At 40.8% G+C, this 20,799-nt stretch overlaps 1 protein-coding gene and 1 long non-coding RNA gene across 3 annotated transcripts in view; both read right to left on the bottom strand.

Moving 5' to 3' along the window:
* atp1b3a (ATPase Na+/K+ transporting subunit beta 3a) overlaps positions 1-11,083 on the bottom strand; it is a 40,657-nt gene extending 29,574 nt beyond the window's left edge. The window contains exon 1 of one of the 2 annotated variants that reach the window (XM_078410399.1): positions 10,705-11,083. In XM_078410399.1, the coding sequence (XP_078266525.1) occupies positions 10,705-10,813 (109 nt within the window). In that variant the 5' untranslated portion in view covers positions 10,814-11,083. The remainder of the gene's footprint in view (positions 1-10,704) is intronic. The other variant, XM_078410398.1, reaches the window with a different exon arrangement.
* Positions 2,016-10,609, bottom strand: LOC144599461 (uncharacterized). Its single transcript, XR_013548006.1, has 3 exons — positions 10,148-10,609; positions 7,041-7,180; positions 2,016-2,934 (listed from the first exon to the last, which is right to left on the bottom strand). It is a non-coding gene; the product is annotated as an uncharacterized LOC144599461 (long non-coding RNA).
* Positions 11,084-20,799: the final 9,716 nt, after the last annotated feature.

Genomic DNA, 20,799 nt, shown 5'->3' with positions numbered 1-20,799 from the left:
TTATTTTCAAAACATATACTGCATTGGAATAGTGATCCCAAGAGGATTATCAGTTAGATGTTACTACAATCTCTAAATTAAATTATTGAACAATTATCAACACATTTTCGTAAATGCTGGATCCAATGATCTTTTGCAAGAAAGGAGCAAAATTCCTTATAAAAAGCAAATAACATATCCATAGCATTAAAAACGTTTTTTTTTAAATCCAGCAGCTGCAAGGAAAATAAAAAACAGCAGAGTAAAGTTTAATTTCAAATCTTTTTCTGTGAAAGTGTTAGTTCGTAAAGACAGAATAGTACATTTCATGAGATTAATACATCTAAAACACCTTGCAACTATTTAAGTACATTTACATCCACAATGTTAATATAAAAAGGAGCCAATTTAGATCCAGCAAGGCTCCCAAAACAACATTGTGATAATGCTAAATAATTTGTTTTTGAATACTAATATTGAATATTTGAAGGCAAATATTAGCCAGAAAAACATACCCTTGTCTTTTTTGAAAAAAAGTCTAAACGTTTCCATTATGGAGCCAATAGCACCTAATTTTTATTGACTGAACCATGAGTGCAGCATTCAATCAGCCCATGACTAGAGCTTGAGCACTAGTGTTTGGAGTAGTACTTGAACATTCTGAATCAGTAACAAAAATGGTATCATCTGAGACACAACTAACGACACAAATTTAAATTTAACAAACACCAATTTCAGCTTATTTTGCGTGTTTTGGTTACAATATTTTTTGGACACAACTTCATTCAGAATATAGATTACAAGCAAGATTTTGGAGTTTCGTATGCTAAAACAAAATCCATATTACAACTTGTGTCTTGAAATGCTTTCCAGCTGGTAAAGTACTTCGAGAAGTACAGTCAGTGACCTTATGCAGGAAACAGGGCAGCTAGTTTGTACTCAAGTATTATAACAGCCATGATTTTGTTTAAAAAGTGTCGATTGATGAATCAAACAGCATTGAAACAAGCCCTTCGGCCCAAGTTGCCCACGCCGACCAACATTTCCCACTACACCAGAACCACCTGCCTGTGTTTGGCCCATATTCCTCTAAACTATCCTATCCATATACCTCCAAATGTTTTTTAAACGCATGATAGTACCTGCCTCAACTACCTCCTCTGGCAGCTGGTTCCATAGACCCTTTGTGTAAAAAAGCTGGCCCTCGGGTTTCTATTAAATCGTTTCCCCCTCAACTTAAACCTATGTCCTCTGGTTGTTGATTCCCCTACTCTGGGTAAAAGTGTGCATTTACCCTATCTATTCCTGCTATTGTTCTAGAATGCAGTGCCACAGGTTCCTTTACGTCTACCTGAGAGATCGGACGGATTTTAAGTATAACATCTCGTCAATAAGATTCATCTTTGCAGTGCGCACTCACTCAGAGCTGCACTGGAGTGGCAGTCCAAGTATTTTTGTTATAATTCTGGAACTATTTGGAGGTGATTGTGCCACCAACATGGCAAACACTGTTAACTACAATAAAAATTTTAGAAATGGGTATATTTAAACCCAACTACATAATCGCTTATGACATCGCCTACAAAATCAAATCAAGTATAATCGACAGGTGAAGCATGTAACATCCTCATTTTGGTATAAAAGCTATTTTAAATAGCAATTTGTTTCAATTTTATGATTTAATAACGAAGCTTTTATTAATTGAGGAATGCAAAAAAATAGAGTTGGATGGAACATTGTGATTTTTCTACCAAAAGGTTCGGATGAAAAACTGATGCACTGCAGTGCCACCAATGGGGTGAATGTGTAATTATATGCGACTCAGTTTTATGAAAAAATGGCAGTTTCCTTGCAAACATGGAAATCAGAATTTATGATGGAAAAAAAATGCAGCAAAAATAAACACAAAGTGATTATTATTACACATAATGATTGTTTGGAACATTAAATATCATTTGTTTCAAAAATGTTACTTTTAACTATTAGTAAAATTAAAATTGAACTTTTCTTTTTCAATTTTCTAGTTCAGGCCCATGGATTGCTTGAAGTAAAATACAATGAATTATTTAGACTTGTTAATCTAACTCAGGAGAAAGGCTTTGAAAGAGAATCTTATTGCGCGGTACTTGTTACCTTAATTGAACATATAATTTATACAAGTAGAATATGCCAAAGTAATATAATAGAAATTCATTCATGTGATAATTGGAGACTTACGAATGGAGTAATAAAGAACTAGGGGCAGCATGGTGGCGCAGTGGTAGGGTTGCTATCTTATAATACCAGAGACCCGGGTTCGATCCCGACTATAGGTACTGTCTGTGTGGAGTTTGTACGTTCTCCCTGTAACCACGGGGTTTTCTTCACTCCAAAGACAAACAGATTTGTAGGTTAATTGGCTTTGGTAAGAATTGTAAATTGTCTCGAGTGTAGGATAGTGCTAGTGTACAGGGATCACTGGTCAGCACGGTCTCAGTGGGCCGATGGGCCTGTTTCCGTACTGTATTTCTAAAAACTAAAGAAAACTTTAAAAAAACAGAAAACATGTGTTGTTTGCAGCTCTATTCATCAACAGCCAAATTTAAATGATAACAGCAGAGATAGCACTGATCATTCACCAATTAAGTCATTTGAAAGATAAGTATCTATACAGTGGCTTTAATGTCAAAAAATGTCCTTGGCACCGAACCAAGGAAAGACATATTAGGGCAAGCAACCAACTTGGTTTTAAGGAATGTCTTGAAGGAGAACCCAAATGCCCACAAAAGACCCCACTATGATAGTAGCACCTTATTGCTGCTACCTTGCAGCTCCAGAGACTTGGGTTTGATCCTGGCCTTGGATGCTGTCTTTGTGGAGTTGCATGTTCTTTCTGCGACGCTGTGGTTTTCTGCTCAGTGTTCTGACTTCCTCTTACATGTCAAAGTTATGGGTGTGAGTGGCAGAAAACCTGTCCTTTAGAGAGGGGTGGCAGAATTGTTGTGGGTTAAGATGATGACATGTGAGAAGAAAAATGGTAAAAGCTTAAACAGTACTCGTTGATTGATGAGGATACATAAGCTGAAGATTCTTTTCTGTGCTTTATGACAGTCCAAGGCAGCCACAAATAAACTGGGAGATGCATAAGAGGCCAAAGTTGGCAATCCAAGAACTATCGGGCCGGAGGAATTACAGAAATAAATGAACCAGGAGAAAATGGAGGGATATAACGTTGTTCAAGGCACTGTAGATCCAAGGGTAAATGGGATCATATGGGTTGGATTACAAGCAACAAAACTTTAGATGAACTCCAAGTTTATGTAGAATAGAAGATAGGACTCATTCAAAAGAATATTGGATTCTGGTGACAACCAAAACATGAATGCAGAGTTTAGCAGAGGATGGGCTGAGACAAGAAAAAAAAGAGCGACAATTTTACAGCAAGAGGAAGTAATTACTCTTGATAATGAAGAAAATATTGGAATGGAATTAAAATTCAAGATCAAGTACAAACAGGATGGTGCAGCGGTAGAGTTGTTGCCTTACAGCGCCAGAGACCCGGATTTGATCATGACTATGGGAGCTGTCTGTATGGAGTTTCTACGTTCTCCCCGTGACTGCGTGGGTTTTCCTCGGATGCTCCAGTTTCTTCCCATAGTCCAAAGACGTACAGATTTGTACGTTAATTGCCTTTGATAAAGATTGTAAATTGCCCCTAGTGTGTAGGATAGTGCTAGTGTATGGAGATCGCTGGTCGGCATGGACACAGTGGGCCTAAGGGCCTGTTGACGTGCTCTATCTCTAAACAAAACTATTTGATGTAGATTGAGACAAGCCAAAGAGGAGGATGGAATTGGTGTGTGGGGAGTGGATTTACATTGTGAGCCAAATGCAGTTGTTTTGAGAAAATCTTGGCTCTTCTGGGATTGGATGTTGCGCCATCGGTTCCACCTATATGGGTCTCCTTTTAGTCAAAGTGATAGATGGCATTAACAACAATGTTGTCAAGTGTCACCAATGCACAAGTTAGATTCTGTCAGGAATTAAAATGGAATTTGTTCAAAACACTTTCAGCACTGTTACAACAAGGCTTAATGCAAGCCAAAGGAACATCACCTCATCTTCCATCTGAGCATTGTACAGCTTTCTGCTCACAATATTGAATTCCCCAACATCAGGGAATGTATTTGCTCTGTCTGTGTCAGACCTGGTCATTTTTGCCTCAAGTCATCCATCTGTGACATCGCGCCTTGCTCAGCATGTCCCACTGCCCTGCTATTAGAAACACATAATGCTGACAAACATGTTTAATCATCATCAAATTTTCACCATTCGACCTGCCTTCACCCTTGCACCTATCCATCCTTCCTCTCGTCTTCCTTGCAACTTAAAACTAACTTGTTATTTTTCTATTTCCCAATTCTGATGAACAGTCTTTGACCTGAAACATTAATTATACTTCTGCTGTCTCACCTACTCAGTGCTTCCAGCATTTTTTGTTTTTGTTTCAGATTACCACCATTGCAGGGGTTTAATTTTTTAAAATATTTATTGTTGAGTTGTTTCCGGACCTCAACAGTGAACAGTGGTGCATGGTGGGTGCAGCACAGTGGGGCAGCTGGTAGAGTATATGCCTTGCAGCACCCGAGACCCGGATTCGATCCTGACCTTGGGTGCTGTATGGGGTCTGCACATTCTCCCTGTAACCACATGGATTTCATCCTGGTGCTGCCGTTTCCTCCCACATCACAAAGACGTGTAGGTTTGTAGGAAAAAATGGCCTTTGCAAATTGCCCCCAATATGTCGGGAGTAGATGTGAAAGTGGGATAACACAGCTAGTGTGAATGGGTGATTAATGGTTGGTGTGGACTCGATGGGCCAGTTTCCTACAATAAAGAAAAAACTAAGGACATTACCCAATTACAACCCCATAACCCAATTACAATCTTGGCCCAAACACAGATTAAAAAGTTGAATTTAAAGTTGAGATTGGGAGCGATCAACAATGAGGGAACTTGTGATCCAGTGAAACTGAAGTCACGGGTAACATTACACTGGCTGGAATCATACCCATCACAAAGAATGACTTTTGTGGGGTCACTCCAGGACATTGCTCCTTATTTCCGGATGTTGTTTCTCAACCGTCTTCACCATCATGTCATAAGTGGAAATGTTTGCAGGTGATTCCACAATATCCAGTTCCATTCACAGCTTGTCAGGTCATGATTCGGTTCATCCCTGAATACAGTAAGGCTTGGGAACATTCAGGCTTGAATTGATGTGTGGCAATTAGTGTTACATGTCAGCTAAATGCCAGCAGCAACCATCTCTCCTTGACATTCAACAATATTACCACTGCAAGTCTACTAGCAGTAACATTCATGGGGTTGTCCAAAGACCAAACATTTAATTGAGCCAGCTATTGGGCTGAGGTAGGGTATATTTAGATGTGTGACTTCTCAAAATATTTTTATTACCTGACAAAGTCAGTCACAGTCTGCTGGCAGCAGAGGTGAGTGGGGATGTTTGGTTGACAACTCAAATGTCCAGGAACGAAGGAGATTACAGAGAGTGGTAAACACTGCCTGGTCCATCACAGCTACTGACCTCGCCATCATGGAAGAGATCTATAGAAAGCATCCAATATCATCAAAGACCCACATCACCCTGGCCACGCTCTCAATTCACTCATACCATCGGAAAGAAGGTCAGGAGTATGAAAACCTTGACCATCAAGAATAGCTTTATCTCAACAACCATCAAGATCTTGTTCAACACTAACCTCAACAATGAACCTCTATGGACCATCTTTGGGTTATTGTTTAAACTAGTTTTAATTCATTGTATTTTTTAATATATGTTATTTGTATGTATTGTGTTGACAAGCCTATTACTCTGCTTCAAATACAAAGTTTATTGTTACATTGTCTGTACATTTAGATTGTCCTATACAATTAAACATTCTGACTTTTGAATGCAAGGTTGAGGTTACCCTTAAATCAACTGTAATCTTTGTGAATAGCAGGGCACATTTAAGGGGCTGAATACCCTATTCTTGCTTCTTATTCATTTGTCCATATGCTTCTACTCTGTCATTGCCAGGGTAAAACTGTGCCTGTGCTAGTGTGTGCCTGTGCTCTGCAGCAATCTGCCAAGATTCCTTTCACAGAACCTGCCAAATTCCCAACTTCTACCATGTTGATAGATGTGGAGAATGGAGGCATCGTCTACAAGATTCCCTCCAAGTCGTGAACCATCCAGAAACAAAAAACATTTTGCTGTTCCTTCACCATCCCAGAGATTGAAACATGGAGTTGCTGGAAAGGTAAGCTTAGATCTGGAGCGAGAACATAATTGACGAGGAAAGGGAGACTCAAAATGTCTCCTTGTTTGCAAGGATGGATGGGTCGAAGGTGGTTTACTGATCGAGGCAGTGATGATGATTGGCTTTGTGGCTGTCAAGAGGGAACTATTGATGATATCAGATAAATGAAGCCCAGTAAAGCAGGTGGTCTGTGACTCTTTGAAAATCACGTCAATAGTGTAGGGAGGTGGGTCTCATGGATAACAGTTAATTCATAATGTATTAAAGCATTTATGAATCTCAAAATTGAATTTGTACCTTGATAAGCCACGATAAAGATAGCTACTCAGTCTCCAGTAATACTTTATTATAAATCTGTCCAGAATGTTAATTGAGGAAGAACAACTTAAATGTGTACTTGCAGAGTTTTATTAAATTAACGAAAGCTACCTGCTAAGGTTCCTCTGAATTCTGTAAACAGTTCTAGTCATCAAAATACTAGCCAATTGATGCCGTGCAGAATAGGGCAAAGAGAAAGGAATGAGTTAAGGAGAAAGGCTCAAGGAACTTTCGACCTTGAAAAATGATAATCAAGCGATGACCTTAAAAGAGCCATAAAGATAGTAAGTGGCATAGAAAAGATAAACCTGGAGTACCATTTCGAAACAAACAGTAGGGCAAGGGGGAACAAGTTTAAATTGTGAAAAAAAAAATTTCAGACTGATATCAGGATGTTTTTCTTCACACAAAGATTGAACACATGGAATTGACTCCTACCTAGGGTGGTGTTGGAAAACCCCTGGAATCACAAATATTTGGAAGCTGAGTTGCAATGGATACAATAATGCGATTTTTCTGTTTCGATGAGCCAGGATGTGCCAAATGGCCTTCCTCATCTGTATCCATTTTACACATCCCTGGAAATACATTTCCACATGCATTGTTTAAAACAGTATTTAATCAAGACAACAGCAAATCAGGGTTATGAAACTATTACGATTGCCACTGGAGCATCATCACCACATGGATGCAATAGCTCAGCAAGACACTCCACCACCATCTTTTCAAGAGCAACCTGACACATGTGATAAACACTAATCTATCCAGAGTAGCCCATGTTCTGAGAAGTAAAACGCTATCTGCTTGGTTTTGCAATCCAAGTGTTATATTTAATCCAACAAAAGAAATGATAACCTGCCTCTATGATTGGTTATGGGGAGTAGGTAGGAAAACAGATCGAGTCCAAGCTCAAATGAACCATGATCTTAATTGCGTGGTGGATTCAAGGAGTCATCCGGCTTATTTATGTCCCTATTTAGGTTCATGGTTCCTATCGCACATGTAATGCAAGTACTGATAATGGCTATTCATTATCCAATGTCAATATTGACTTCCATTGCAAATGGAAGATGCCATCTGAGAAAAGAAGACGTAAACACACAAACAGATTAAATTGTATTAAGTATTACCATTTTGCTCATATATCCTAAGGTCATTGCAGGTACTGATATGATAGTTATTTAGTTATCGAAGTGGTCAGATTTCTTACCATTGGTGCATTGGCCTGAGCACAGTTCAACTCCACTTACCAAGCTAACACATTGACTGCTCTCTAGTTCTCTTTCAGACCAGATGCTGCTAAGGGCATATTATTTAAAATTAATAGATTCAGTACTCGTATTCTTATCCTTTCCTTAGGCATTGCTGCTTCCAATGTCTACCCAGAAAGGGTGGACATATAGGGGTGAGTTGGTGCCTCACAGCACCAGAGACCTGGGTTTGATCCTGACCTCTGTGTGGAGTTTGCACATTCTCCTTGTGACTGAATGGGTTTCCTCCGGGTGCTCCGGTTTGCTTCTACATCCAAAAGACGTGTGGGTTTGTGGGTTAATTGGCTTCTGTAAATTTCCCCTAGTGTGTAGGGAGTGAATGTGAAAGTAGAATAACATAGAACCAATGTGAACGGATGATTGATGATCGGCGAGGACTCGGTGGGCCAAAGGGCCAGTTTCCACATTGTGCCTCTAAACTAAAAACTAAACGACGATGTAGCCAACAATGGAAGCTTATAAAGCAAAAGCATGGGTTGAGAGGAGAGAAGTGCCTATTATCTGCGTCAAACATTTTTAGGGTGAAATCAATTCCCTTCTTCCCCCATACTCGAAGGGCCGAATGGCCTACTCCTGCACCTATTTTCTATGTTTTCTATACTCTCGCCATTTGCTGACTATCGAAATTCTTATTTTTTGTGTGGAGTTTAACTTGAAGGGCAATACCCAGGCAGAGCTATTCTGTGCAGCATTTCAGTCAAAAGTAGGTTTTCGGTAAAATCCTTGTTTTAGAATCCAAAACAACAATGATAAACATATTTGGTCAACAGAAACCAAAGGACTGTGCGGTTTGGTTGGGTACTACCGTCCAAAGCTTTAATTTGTTTCAGAAATTGGATTCCCCATCCTGCCTGCATCCTCAGTTTTCATTTTTCTTAAATGCGGAGGTTGGTAAAAGCCAAATACACCCCAAAAATCAGTCAAAAAAGGCAAAGTAACATAAAGGACGAGTACTAACATCAATGTTATAAGTAGACACTTTAGCTAATGCACATCTTTCCTTACATGAACAACACCTGCATCACAGTTTAGATTTAAAAAAAACATTAAATATTTGTTACAATGGCCCAAGGAAAGGAAATATTTATTGCAAACAGTTAAAAATATTTGGCTTCACGCTTCTGAATAGCGCTCTACTCTGGTTCCTGCGGTAGTTTTTGGCAGAACTGTTAAGCAATATAGCACATACAGGAGATACAGACTAGATCGTCTTCCTTGTCTGCACAGATCATAAAAATTGATTGTTAAATAAGAAAAGGTTTCCATATACATTCAATGTAAGTAAATTGTCTTTAAACACTCGAAAAAGGAACTTCTAAGACGAATGGAAAGAATTATCCTTATCACCTTAAACAAAAATTAGATCTCCAATTATCCTGTGTATCCGCACAATGTTCCCACTCAAGATTTTTCTTACCTTCCAAAATGTGGACATTATTATATTTAGGTCGACCTATCGCAAAGTTATGGTTTCCAAGTGAAAATTAAAAATGATGTAAGTCAATAACGTACAGGAAAAAAATCTGTACCATTTCGACCTCCAATGACTTTGCCCACCATTTCTAATTATTAAATTAGATAAACGATTCAACATAAGTAATATAAATAAATGTTTTTTTAAATGAAGCAATGTAAATTAAAAGTCGACCATATTAAACCATTTGCCATTTTGGAAACCTTTAGCTAGCAGCGCTTCTCCAATTATTCGTCCTCAGGGATTCCGTTTCTGTGGGAACTGCATTGCTACAATCCATCTATGATGAAATTCACACCTTCTTTTCAAGAAGAGGTTACTTCAGAGTTGCTAAAGGTACAGTTACAAAATGACTCGAAATCTTTGACCGTGAAATATAATAATTTATGCATATGTTGCCATGCAATAGGCGTAACCCCCAGCATTACATTACATTGGCGAGATTTCCTTTCACGCTGATTAAAATGAGGATGTTTAAAATTACAAGCATTTTATTTTGCATTTACATCAACAATTCGCATTTACTGCTCGGTCAGCGCCTTGAGGTTTATAAGTGTATCAAAATCTTGTTGGAACGAGATGGAAGCAGGAAACCTGGCGGATACGTCCAGTCATTCACATCGAGCATTAGGAGTTTGCTCACGTTAACACTCAGCATCATGATTGACAGTCACTGCATAATGCGCAGGTTTATTACCTCCCGCCTGCTAAGCACCCCCCACCCCACCAAAGTTACATCTTGTCATACTAGCACGTAGCATACTGACAATGCTTTACATAAACATTGTAATCTTCCTCACATTCCCCCGACGTAGCATTTGCGTTCCCGTCCTCATCAATGTCACGGGTGTGTGTGTGTGTGTGTGTGTGTGTGTGTATGAAAGAGAGTGACTATGTATGTGCGTGAAAGGGAGGGAGGGGGAGAGAGAGGGGAGAGAGAGAGAGGGGGGATTCCCGATGACTCTCCATATTCAGCCCTCAATCCCTGCGGGGATGCAGCCCGGCTCACCGGCCACCATCCAGCTAACATGGGAAACACAGCATTGCGGGCAAAAGCCAGCGGATATTTCACCCTCTCCCCTGCAAACGCCGCGATCGTGACCAGGGTGCAGTCTTGCCCTCCAACACCCAATCATAAACATGATGCACCTATCAAAGCTGACTGTAAAGCGCACACAATAGACAGAAGCACTCAATTTACAATACTAGCAATATATGAACTCGGGAATCGCCTCGCGTTGATTTATGTGCCTTTCCCCCCTCTGAATAGACTTATTATTTTTCAGTGTGTGAGCGCAAAGCAGCGGGTGTTGGCATGTCTCCCCCCCCCCCCCTCTCTCGCCCCTCGTTTCCTTACCCCAACTGCTGGCGGTCCTGCCCATGAACTGGCCGGTGCCCGGGTTGTAGATGAAGTGCTTCCATCCTCCTGCTTGCTCCATATCCTTCTTCGCATCCTTGTCAGCCATGGTGCTGCAGATTAGATCGGAGTTTTAATCTGCAAGAGTTATTTCAGGCAGGCGAGGGGTGGAGTGGGTGTTTGGGAGGTGGTTATCCTTTTAAAAATAAATAAATAAAAAGCAAAATGTGTGTCTCTCTGTCTGTGTCTGTCTGTCTGGCTCTCTCGACCTGATCCCACTTGCGCTGCCGTCGCCCTTCGCTTCGATGCTGCAGTGAAGAGCCGCAGCGGCTACCCCGCGGGTATAAGGACTCACCGAGCATGCGCCTTGCGCAAAGCGAGCGCGCGCCGCCGCTCAAAGCGCGCTCCCGCGGGGAGAGGGTGCACGCGCCGCGGCGAGGGAGGAGGCGCCGGGAGCGCGCCGGGGGGGGGAGCGGGAGCGCGCGAGCAGTGGCTGCTGCTGGTGCTTCAGCCAAGGTGAGCGCTTCTTTGGAACGCGGAGACAGTGACGGCGGCCAAGTTGCTACACTTGCGGCTTGTTACAATGTGGCGGCGGAGCTCCCTCCCTCCCCTCCCCCCGCGATCGTCTGCATTGGGTGGGAGGGTGGGGGGTGACGGGGCTGCAGCGCGGGAGGGAGCAGGGACCGCGGGCACGCGCGCTGCACCACGCCACACCACACCACGGCGGAGTGTTTGCGCGCTCACCTGCGGTCCAAGGGAGGGAGAGAGGGGTGGGTGAAAGTCTCGATCTTCGTCAGCCACTGCAGTGAATTCGTGCTGGCTTGAGGATTGGAGAAGGGACATTATTCCGCCCTACTTCGCATGCTTGTAACACCGATGGGTTTCGACACATTGCGAAACACACACATTATTTTCGCACTAAATGGATGCCCTGGAATTTGTCTTCACGTTGATGAAAGGGGGTCAGGCCATGAACTCGTTTGGCTTATCCCCTTTAGTGTGGAATTGTGATTTCTGCATTTCAACGCCAAATTTCATTCTGTTCGTTCTTCCACAACACGAAGTGACATTCAAAAGCAAAACACTGCAACATCGAACATCTGATATAAAGTACAGCATAAAGGTGCTGGAAATATTCAATATCTGTAGCGAGTTATATTTCAATTCCATGATTTATAGAGGATCTGAGAAAAAATTTGAGGTTAAAAAGTTCCAAAAGGAGGGATACATTTTCATCCTGTAGAACAAAAACAGAAAAAATAGTGGAAATCAAGAAAGCAAGGGAAAGAGTGGGCTTCAAGTGATGGAGTGGAGTGGGAGATAAATAGATGGGGAGATGGGTGTGATAATGCTTGGATGGATGGCTGGAGGAGATTGCAAAAGCTGAGGTTATTTGTGCAACTTCAACAATTGTACAGCTTGACTCATTTGTCATTCAGTACATTTGTCATTCAAACTCTCCTCCAACCTCTCACACCTTCTCTTCAGTTCTTTCCCTTCCACCCCCTCATCTCCCACCAAAGGATGATATAAAAAATAGAAGCAGGAGGAGAACCTTTATCCACTTATTGGTGCTCTGCCATTCAATAAAAATCCTGGCTGATCTTTCACTTCATCGCCACTTTTCTGCATATCTCTTGATTCCCTAAATATCTTTGATCTCTGACTTGAATTTACTCAGTGACTGAGCCCCCACAGCTCTCTTCCATAAATAATTCTGCAGAAGAAATGAATTCTCGTATCTGTCCAGAAAAGCTAAAACACCCATTTTGAGGCTGTGACCTCTGGTCTAGACAACCCAGCCAACCCTGCATCTACCTGACAAACTGCTTATGGATTCTATACATTTTCGATCTGGTTACATTGTAAACTTGAGCTTTTAGAGTCAGAATGTTCATTCTTTCCTCATCTGATGAAGTTGCCGCCTCAGGAATCAATCTGGTGAGCCCTTGTGGCGATCCCTCCATCGCAAGAATATCCTGCCAGATGGGGTCTCACCAGGGGCCTCTCTGTTTGGCACGAAACATCTCTGCTCTTGTATTCTAATCCTTTTGCAATAAATGTCAATGTGGCATTTGCTGCTTGCTTGCTGAACCTGCATGCTAACTTTCACTGTTTCATCTACAGGGACTCCCAGGTCTCAGGTTTTTGACATCTTTCAATCAGCATTTAAAAAAATACTCTTGCCTATTTTTTTCTATCAAAATGAATGACTTCACAATACATTCAATCTATCATTGCTTGCTCATTCATTGAACTACCTGGACCGGCCCCTGCTACGGAAACTGCTCTGTCATGGCTTCAGAGTCACACTGGCATATAGTCTTGTATCATTAGTAAACTTGGATGTATGCACCTGCACACACCCAGCCCTTCATCCAAGAGTCAAGAGTGTTTTATTGTCATATGTCCCGAAACAGAACAATGAGATTTTTACTTGCAGCAGCACAACAGATATGTAACAGACAGTGCTCTTTAAACATCATTCTAAACAACAAAAATAGTTCAGTTTATTAAAAAAGTGAACAATAATAGTGCAAAGACAAAAACAATGCCCTCTTTCCTTAGAATTTGATCAGATCTATTAAATATTTCTAGCAATTCTTTTTTTCTTCAAATATTATTATTTTTTAATTGTGGGGGGGGGGGGGGGATGGGAAACCACTGGAGCTTAGTTTGTACGCTGAAGGAGGAATTGGATGTTTGATTGAGTATAACATTGGGTCCAGCTGGGGCCTAGGCTGATATGTTGTAGCAGTTCCCATTACTGAACCGATCATTGCTGTAGCTCTGTTGGTATTAGTTTATTATTGTCATGTGCACCAAGAGACAGTGAATAACTTTTATTTGCCTGCTATCCAATCAAATCAGATAATACGACATATTAATACAATCAAACCATACACAACAGGTAGAGCAAAGAGAAAAATACAGACTTACAAGTGCAAAAGAGATTTAAAAGAATGGGGCAAATGTATTGGATGATAAGATCATCTTCTGGACCAGCACACAAAGAACCACCATGCCCCAGTACCATCTTGATAGGTGCATTGTTTGTATACAATGATGATAGGTCCTGATCTGAAAGGGGTGTGAGTTTATGGGGCACAGCCTGACCTCACCGACCTGTTTTGAGTATCAGCCTGACCTCAACATACGGTTGGGACATGTTGGGCTTGGGATGGGTAACATAGCTCCAAAAGGAATGAAGGTGGACCATGCCAAGGTGAAGCTAAACAGTAGCTTGTGGAAGCTGAAGGCTAGAATAATACAGCAAAATGCAACAATGATAAATTAAGTTGAAAGAGAGATAAGGTGAATAGCCACGGTTTTTCCCCAGTGCAAGGAAGTCTATAAACTATAAGGCATGGGTTGAAGGCGAAAGGGGATAGATTGAAAAGGGACTTGTGTGGCATCATTTTCATACAGTGCATATGAAATAACCTGCCAAAGAAAGGCAGCACAATGGCATAGTGGTAGAGCTGCTGCCTTACTGTGACAGAGACCCGGGTTCGATCTTGACCACAGGTGCTGTCTGTACGGAGTTTGTACATTCTCCCTGTAACTGCATGGGTTTTTTTTCCAGGTGCTCCGGTTTCCTCCCACACTACAAAGTCATACGGCACGGTGGCGCAGTGGTAGAGTTGCTGCCGTACAGCTCCAGAGTCCCGGGTTCTGTATGGAGTTTGTACGTTCTCCCCGGGACCGCGTGGGTTTTCTCCGAGATCTTCGGTTTCCTCCCACACTCCAAAGAAGTACAGGTTTGCAGGTTAATTGGCTTGGTATAAATGTAAATTGGCCCTAGTGTGTGTAGGATAGTGTTAATATGCGGGGATTGCTGGTCAGTGCGGACTTGGCGGGCCGAAGGGCCTGTTACCGCGCTGTATCTCTAAAACTAAAACAAAATCATTCAGGTTTGTAGGCTAATTGGCTTCAGTAAAAATTCTAAATTGTCCCTGGTATGTAGGATAGTGTTAGTGTATGGGGTGATTGTTGGTCGGCACAAACTCGTTGGGCCGAATGGCCTGTTTCCGTGCTGTATCTCTAAAGTCTAATGTCTAAAATGAAGTGATAGAGCAGGTAGAGTTACAACATTTAAAATACACCTAGATAGCTACATGGATAGGAAGGGGCTTGGAGGGATATGGCACAGGCACATGGGACTCGCTTGGTTCGACAACTTATTCTGCTGAAGGGCCTGTTTTCGTGCTGTGCAGTACTGGTATTAGAAATTCCCATCAACTCTCCCCAGATTCTACCACTCACCTACACACTATGGGCAATTTGCCACGACCTATAAACAATAGACAATAGGTGCAGGAGTAGGCCATTCGGCCCTTCGAGCCAGCACTCCCATTCAATGTGATCATGGCTGATCATTCACAATCAGTACCCCGTTCCTGCCTTCTCCCCATATCCCCTGACTCCGCTATCTTTAAGAGCTCTATCTAGCTCTCTCTTGAAAGCATCCAGAGAATTGGCTTCCACTGCCTTCTGAGGCAGAGAATTCCACAGCTTTACAACTCTCTGAGAGAAAAAGTTTTTCCTCATCTCCGTTCTAAATCTACCCCTTATTCTTAAACTGTGGCCCTTGGTTCTGGACTCCCCCAACATTGGGAACATGTTTCCTGCCTCTAACGTGTCCAATCCCTTAATAATCTTATATGTTTCAATTAGATCCCCTCTTATCCTTCTAAATTCCAGTGTATACAAGCCTAGTCGCTCCAGTCTTTCAACATACGACAGTCCCGCCATTCCGGGAATTAACCTAGTGAACCTACGCTGCATGCCAGAATATCCTTCCTCACATTTGGAGACCAAAACTGCACACGATAGTCCAGGTGCGGTCTCACTAGGGCCCTGTACAACTGCAGAAGGACCTCTTTGCTCCTATACTCAACTCCTCATTATGAAGGCCAACATTCCCTTGACTTTCTTCACTGCCTGCTGTACCTGCATGCTTCAACCAACCAAGCTGCACATTTTTAGGATGTGGGAGGAAACTGGAGGACATGGATCAAACTCATGTGGTCAAAAAGGACAATGTACAAGTTCCACTAGACAGTTGGGATTGAATTTGGTCAGTGGAGCTGTGAGGCAGCAGCTCTACGAGCTGTGCCACTGGGTCAAGTCAAGTCTGGTTTATTGTCTTTTGCACAAGTAGACTGAGGTACAGGTACGATGAAAATCTTGCTTGCAGCAGGTACATACACTCTGACAACACATAAAAACAAAATATACAGAGATTACATATAAAGTGCAAGAAGGTAAACAGAAAAGACTGCAAAGTAAAACAAGACATTAGTGCAACACCACAGTATTAGAAAATAAAGTAAGTCCATCGTACTGCAAGAGGCCATCTATTGTAGAGAGACTGCCATCCCATTAGAAGAAGTAGAAAGAAATGGTGTACACATTTTGATTGAAATAGAGTGGCTTTGGCAGTTGATATCGAGAAGAATTTCAATCTAAATTGAAGATTATTCCAATGCATTTTTATTGATATTAAATTAGATTTCTAAATCATTTGTGTTAATAATGGGTAATTAAATGGTGAAGTAAAGCTGTATGTTAGCTCTGTTTTTATTTACTAGTATTTACATTTGGATTACTGGATGCAGTTTAGCTTTTCAGATAGAGGACAGAGCTGATCCCATGACCTCAGGGGGTCCTGAACTTTTTTCTGTGTCCCATTTTGAAGGGATCTATTTTTGTGGAACTCTGTCTTCTCTAATTACAGGCATTGAATTTGTTTTTATAAATAATTCTCTCTTCTACTGATGCCAAGTCCCTGCCTCACCCGCCCCACCAAATTAAATGCGTAGGCAATTGTTAATAAGGGCTTCAGTGGAGTACCAAGTGAGTGGTGTAGTTGCAAGACCAATTGTCATGATAAGAATTCAACAAGGAATCTGTTTGTTTATTGCAATGCATGAAAGGTTATATCACTTCAAGTAGAGCAAGGAATTGTGGCAGAGTATATCTCATCTAACTAACAAATGAGTAATTTTTTAATATGAAATACGGTTCACTGCCGAGCATATTTCCTTTACCTATATTGTGTTTCTCTATTTAAAAAGCAATGCAATAACATAAACTTTCATACCTTTTTCAAGACATGCCCAAGCACTTTGCAACCAATGTCGCAGTGTAGTCACTATTGTTAATTTTTAATTTATTGATTGAAGGAGTTTTCTTTCCATAGAGCATGAAGTGTTTGCTTTAGGTGCTTTTGGTAGCACAGAAATTGATAAATTGTCAAATCTGGCTTGAGTCCTCAATCTATTCAACATCTCTTCAAATCCTTGAATCTCTCAAGCCTAGAAAAAAAAGAAAAGCCACTGTAAGGAAAAGTCTATTTCTGCCATCAGTTAATTTGGTCACCACTGATGCAAACAAAACCTCAAAACTTGAATTTCATTTTCTTTGTTACATTTATCTATGATTATTAAACACAAACTTTATAAATTGGGGCATCATTTGCCCGGAGCATCAGGCTGTTGGCTCAAACATTTGAGACAATGTTCAGGTAATATTTACCATCCATGGCAAAAAAACAAGCTTTTTTGCTTAGGATTCCAGCATCTGCAGTTTCTTCAGTCCTCATATCACCTAACCCCCTTGAGGTTAGAAGGTTGCAAGATGTTGACCAAAATGATGAAGGTGGATGAAACAGGAAGGCAAAGGGCCTGGAGTGTACAGATACTTGACTAGTATTGATAGATTTATAACCTCAAAATGGATGAACATAATGACAAAATTGTTATAGTAATGGGAGTGTATTGTAATATTGTAACACGGACTTGGTGAGAGTCTGATTCTCCAAACCTCCAAAGGTTTGGAGAATCAGACTCTCACCAAGTCCGTGTTACAATATTACAATACACTCCCATTACTATAACAATTTTGTCATTATGTTCATCCATTTTGAGGTTATAAATCTATCAATACTAGTCAAGTATCTTGATGGCATACATATTGTAGACTATTGACTGAAACCATGTGGAAATGTGATTCACTTTCTGTAGGAGCATTTTGGCATTGAGGGTCATTTTGTAGAACAAACTACTTCAAATGGAAATGTAATACATTTTATAAACTACCTGAACATCTAGCATTTCTGATTGACAAATGGTTTAGTTCTTTAGAGGATTAAATGACACGGTCAGCATTTTTCTGTCTACCATGACTTTTCTCATATTAGCAGCATATTTCAGAAACTCTCCAACCAAGTTTGCAAAGGTAATTAAGGTTTAATTTTATGAGTTTTTAAAACATTTCCTGTCCCTTTCAGTACAAAAAATCTGTTCTGCCCTAAACAGCAGTTCTTACAACATTTCTAAATGTTTAATGTTTCTCTCGTCTACCTTAATGTTTACATTTTTTATTTTTCTTTTCCAACAATCTTTGGAGTGGCACAGTGACGTAGCTGGCAGAGTTGCTGCCTCACAGTGGCAGAGATGCGGGTTTGATTCTGACTTCAGGTGCTGTCCATGTGGAGTTTGCCCGTTCTCCCTGTGACTGCCTGAGTTTACTCCGTGTGCTCCGGTTTCCTCCCACATCCCAAAGCTTTGCGCGTCGACAGGTTAATTGACCTCTGTAAATTGCCCCAAGTTTGTACGGGGTGGATGTGAAGAGCTTGTTTCCATGCTGTATCTTGCAATCAAGTCCATCAATGAATCTTTCTTCGTCAGTTTGAAACTGGGGTCACTTTGTAAACATTTGGAGCAAAAGTAAATTACACCGATTTCTGAAATCATGGGCTTTCTTAAACTTTAGGATCAACGTCCAGAAACACAAGGGATTACAAAGTTGGCTTTTTATTGCCAATCATCTCAATTTAACTGTACACGGTTGCTGATCACACTCTCAGATCAGAGTGAGCAGTCAGGGGAGTGTATTGTGGCCATCTAGGGACACAAAGCAATACCAATATAAATAGCTGATGTCCATGAGAGCTCCATAAATGGAAGTAACTGCATTCTTCCCTAATCTGAAAACTAAAAACTGCAGTGTCACACCATCAGCTAACAGGAAGGAAAAGTGTGCAGATGACTTGGATGTGAACTTAAATTGACAATAACAAAGTTTTAACAAATATTAAATGTGATCATCCCTTTTTCTCTTTAAAAAAAAATCTTTTTTGTATCCATGATAATATCATCTGTAAGCAATGTCAGTTTTCATATCTATGCTGACAATACATTGCTCTGTCTCACCAACATTCCTCGACCTCTATATGTCAGAGATCTTGTCTAATGCTCAGAACTGGATGAAGAGAAATTTCTGTATTGGGAAGGCCAATTCAGTTTTCTTTGGTACTCATCACAAAACGCATTCCCAATCTCGTTGTACCCCTGTACAATGACAATAAAGATATATTGTATTGTATTGTATTGTATTGTATTGATTCACCCACTCCACCTTTCAACCTGAAATTGTCCCTGACCATTCATAACCTTAGGGCCGCGTTTGTCGCCAAACTAAGATTCAGCCCACAATTCTGCAGCTTCACTAAGACTGTGTTTCCATCTGTGTATCGTTGGCCACCTCTGTCCCGTCCAAATCCTCCAACTTTCATCTATGTCCCTGTAAGTCCCTTGGACATAATTATTTCAATGCAGCCCTGGCTGGCTCCCCTGTTCTACTTGAGATCTAGAATGTTGATGCCCTAACTTGTCCCAACTTCTATCCTAACTGGTATCATGCATCAGCCCCATGAATACCAACTTACATTAATTCCCTATGAGCAGCACCTCTTATTTTCCAATTCGCACTCATTTTTAAATCACTCTATGACCTCACTCATCCTTTTCCCCGCTCATGTCTGATGCAAGATCTTCACCTCAAAATATTAACTCACCCTCTCTGTTCCTGTGAAGATTTTCCAGCATTATTATATCAATAATTTTATCCTTTCCAAGTATGGAGAAGAGTAAGGGGAAACTGAGCAAATGTCTCTCATTTTAACAAGTTAATGTAGAGGGTGTGCATTATATTTTATATTTACTTGCCCCATCCCACATCCCCCCAACCCTGCTCCTGAACCCAACTCATCACCTATCCATGGTCTCCAGGGATGTTGACTGACCCACCCGCTGAGTTACTCCAGCACTTTGTGTCTTTTTTCTAAACCAGCATCTTTTTTTTTGTGTCTATAAATCAGTCTGAAGAAGAGTTCCAACCCCAAATGTTGCCCATCCATGTTTCCCCTGAGATGCTGCCTGACCTGCTGAATGATTCCCGCACTCTGTCTTTTTATTCTGCTCGTAAAAAAGTTGCCCCACAGAAGGCTGAATCCAGCCAATACGTCAATCAGCCAATACCCAAACACATGATCTGCATATATATTTCATTCCTATTTGTAGTACTTTCTATAAATTGTATTTTCCTCTGAGACCATTAAAACTAAGACCATACTTAAAATTGTGTTAATGGTAAAGTACTGTAATTATGAAAGGACGTATATAAATGTATGTTGTTCCAGCTGTGGATCTTACTAATTTTATATATGGATTCCCTATCGCATCTAAGCTTATATATTCCATACTCTCCTACTTCAAATAATGATCATAATTCAAAATCTTTTGATGGCGATAAAACTTTTTTGAATTTTCAGCGTCTAAAGAATTGGACTTTGCAAATGCGTCTATTTACCATAATTTTCCTTTTTTTTCTCTGTGGTCTTTTCCACTTGTTTTTCTTTTGAATCGTCATATGAACCCGAATTCCAAGATCCCTCTGCTCTTCCCACCTTTTCTCATATAATAATTACTTATTTTCAACAAGAAGTAGGTTGATTGTAAAGTCAGCTACAAATGAGCTTTTCTGCCGCAGTTCTGAGCAGTGATGTAATAACTCTATTAATGTGACAAACCTCAAAAATAGAATAATTTATCACTGAGAGAAAATGATTTAGACAATAGACAATAGACAATAGGTGCAGGAGTAGGCCATTCAGCCCTTCGAGCCAGCACCGCCATTCAATGCGATCATGGCTGATCACTCTCAATCAGTACCCCGTTCCTGCCTTCTCCCCATACCCCCTCACTCCGCTATCCTTAAGTCATTCAATAATTACTTATTATTCATAAG

Source organism: Rhinoraja longicauda, chromosome 13 (assembly GCF_053455715.1).
Source record: "Rhinoraja longicauda isolate Sanriku21f chromosome 13, sRhiLon1.1, whole genome shotgun sequence".
In the NCBI taxonomy this organism is placed as follows: domain Eukaryota; kingdom Metazoa; phylum Chordata; class Chondrichthyes; order Rajiformes; family Arhynchobatidae; genus Rhinoraja; species Rhinoraja longicauda.
This window is presented reverse-complemented; position numbering and strand designations above follow the sequence as displayed.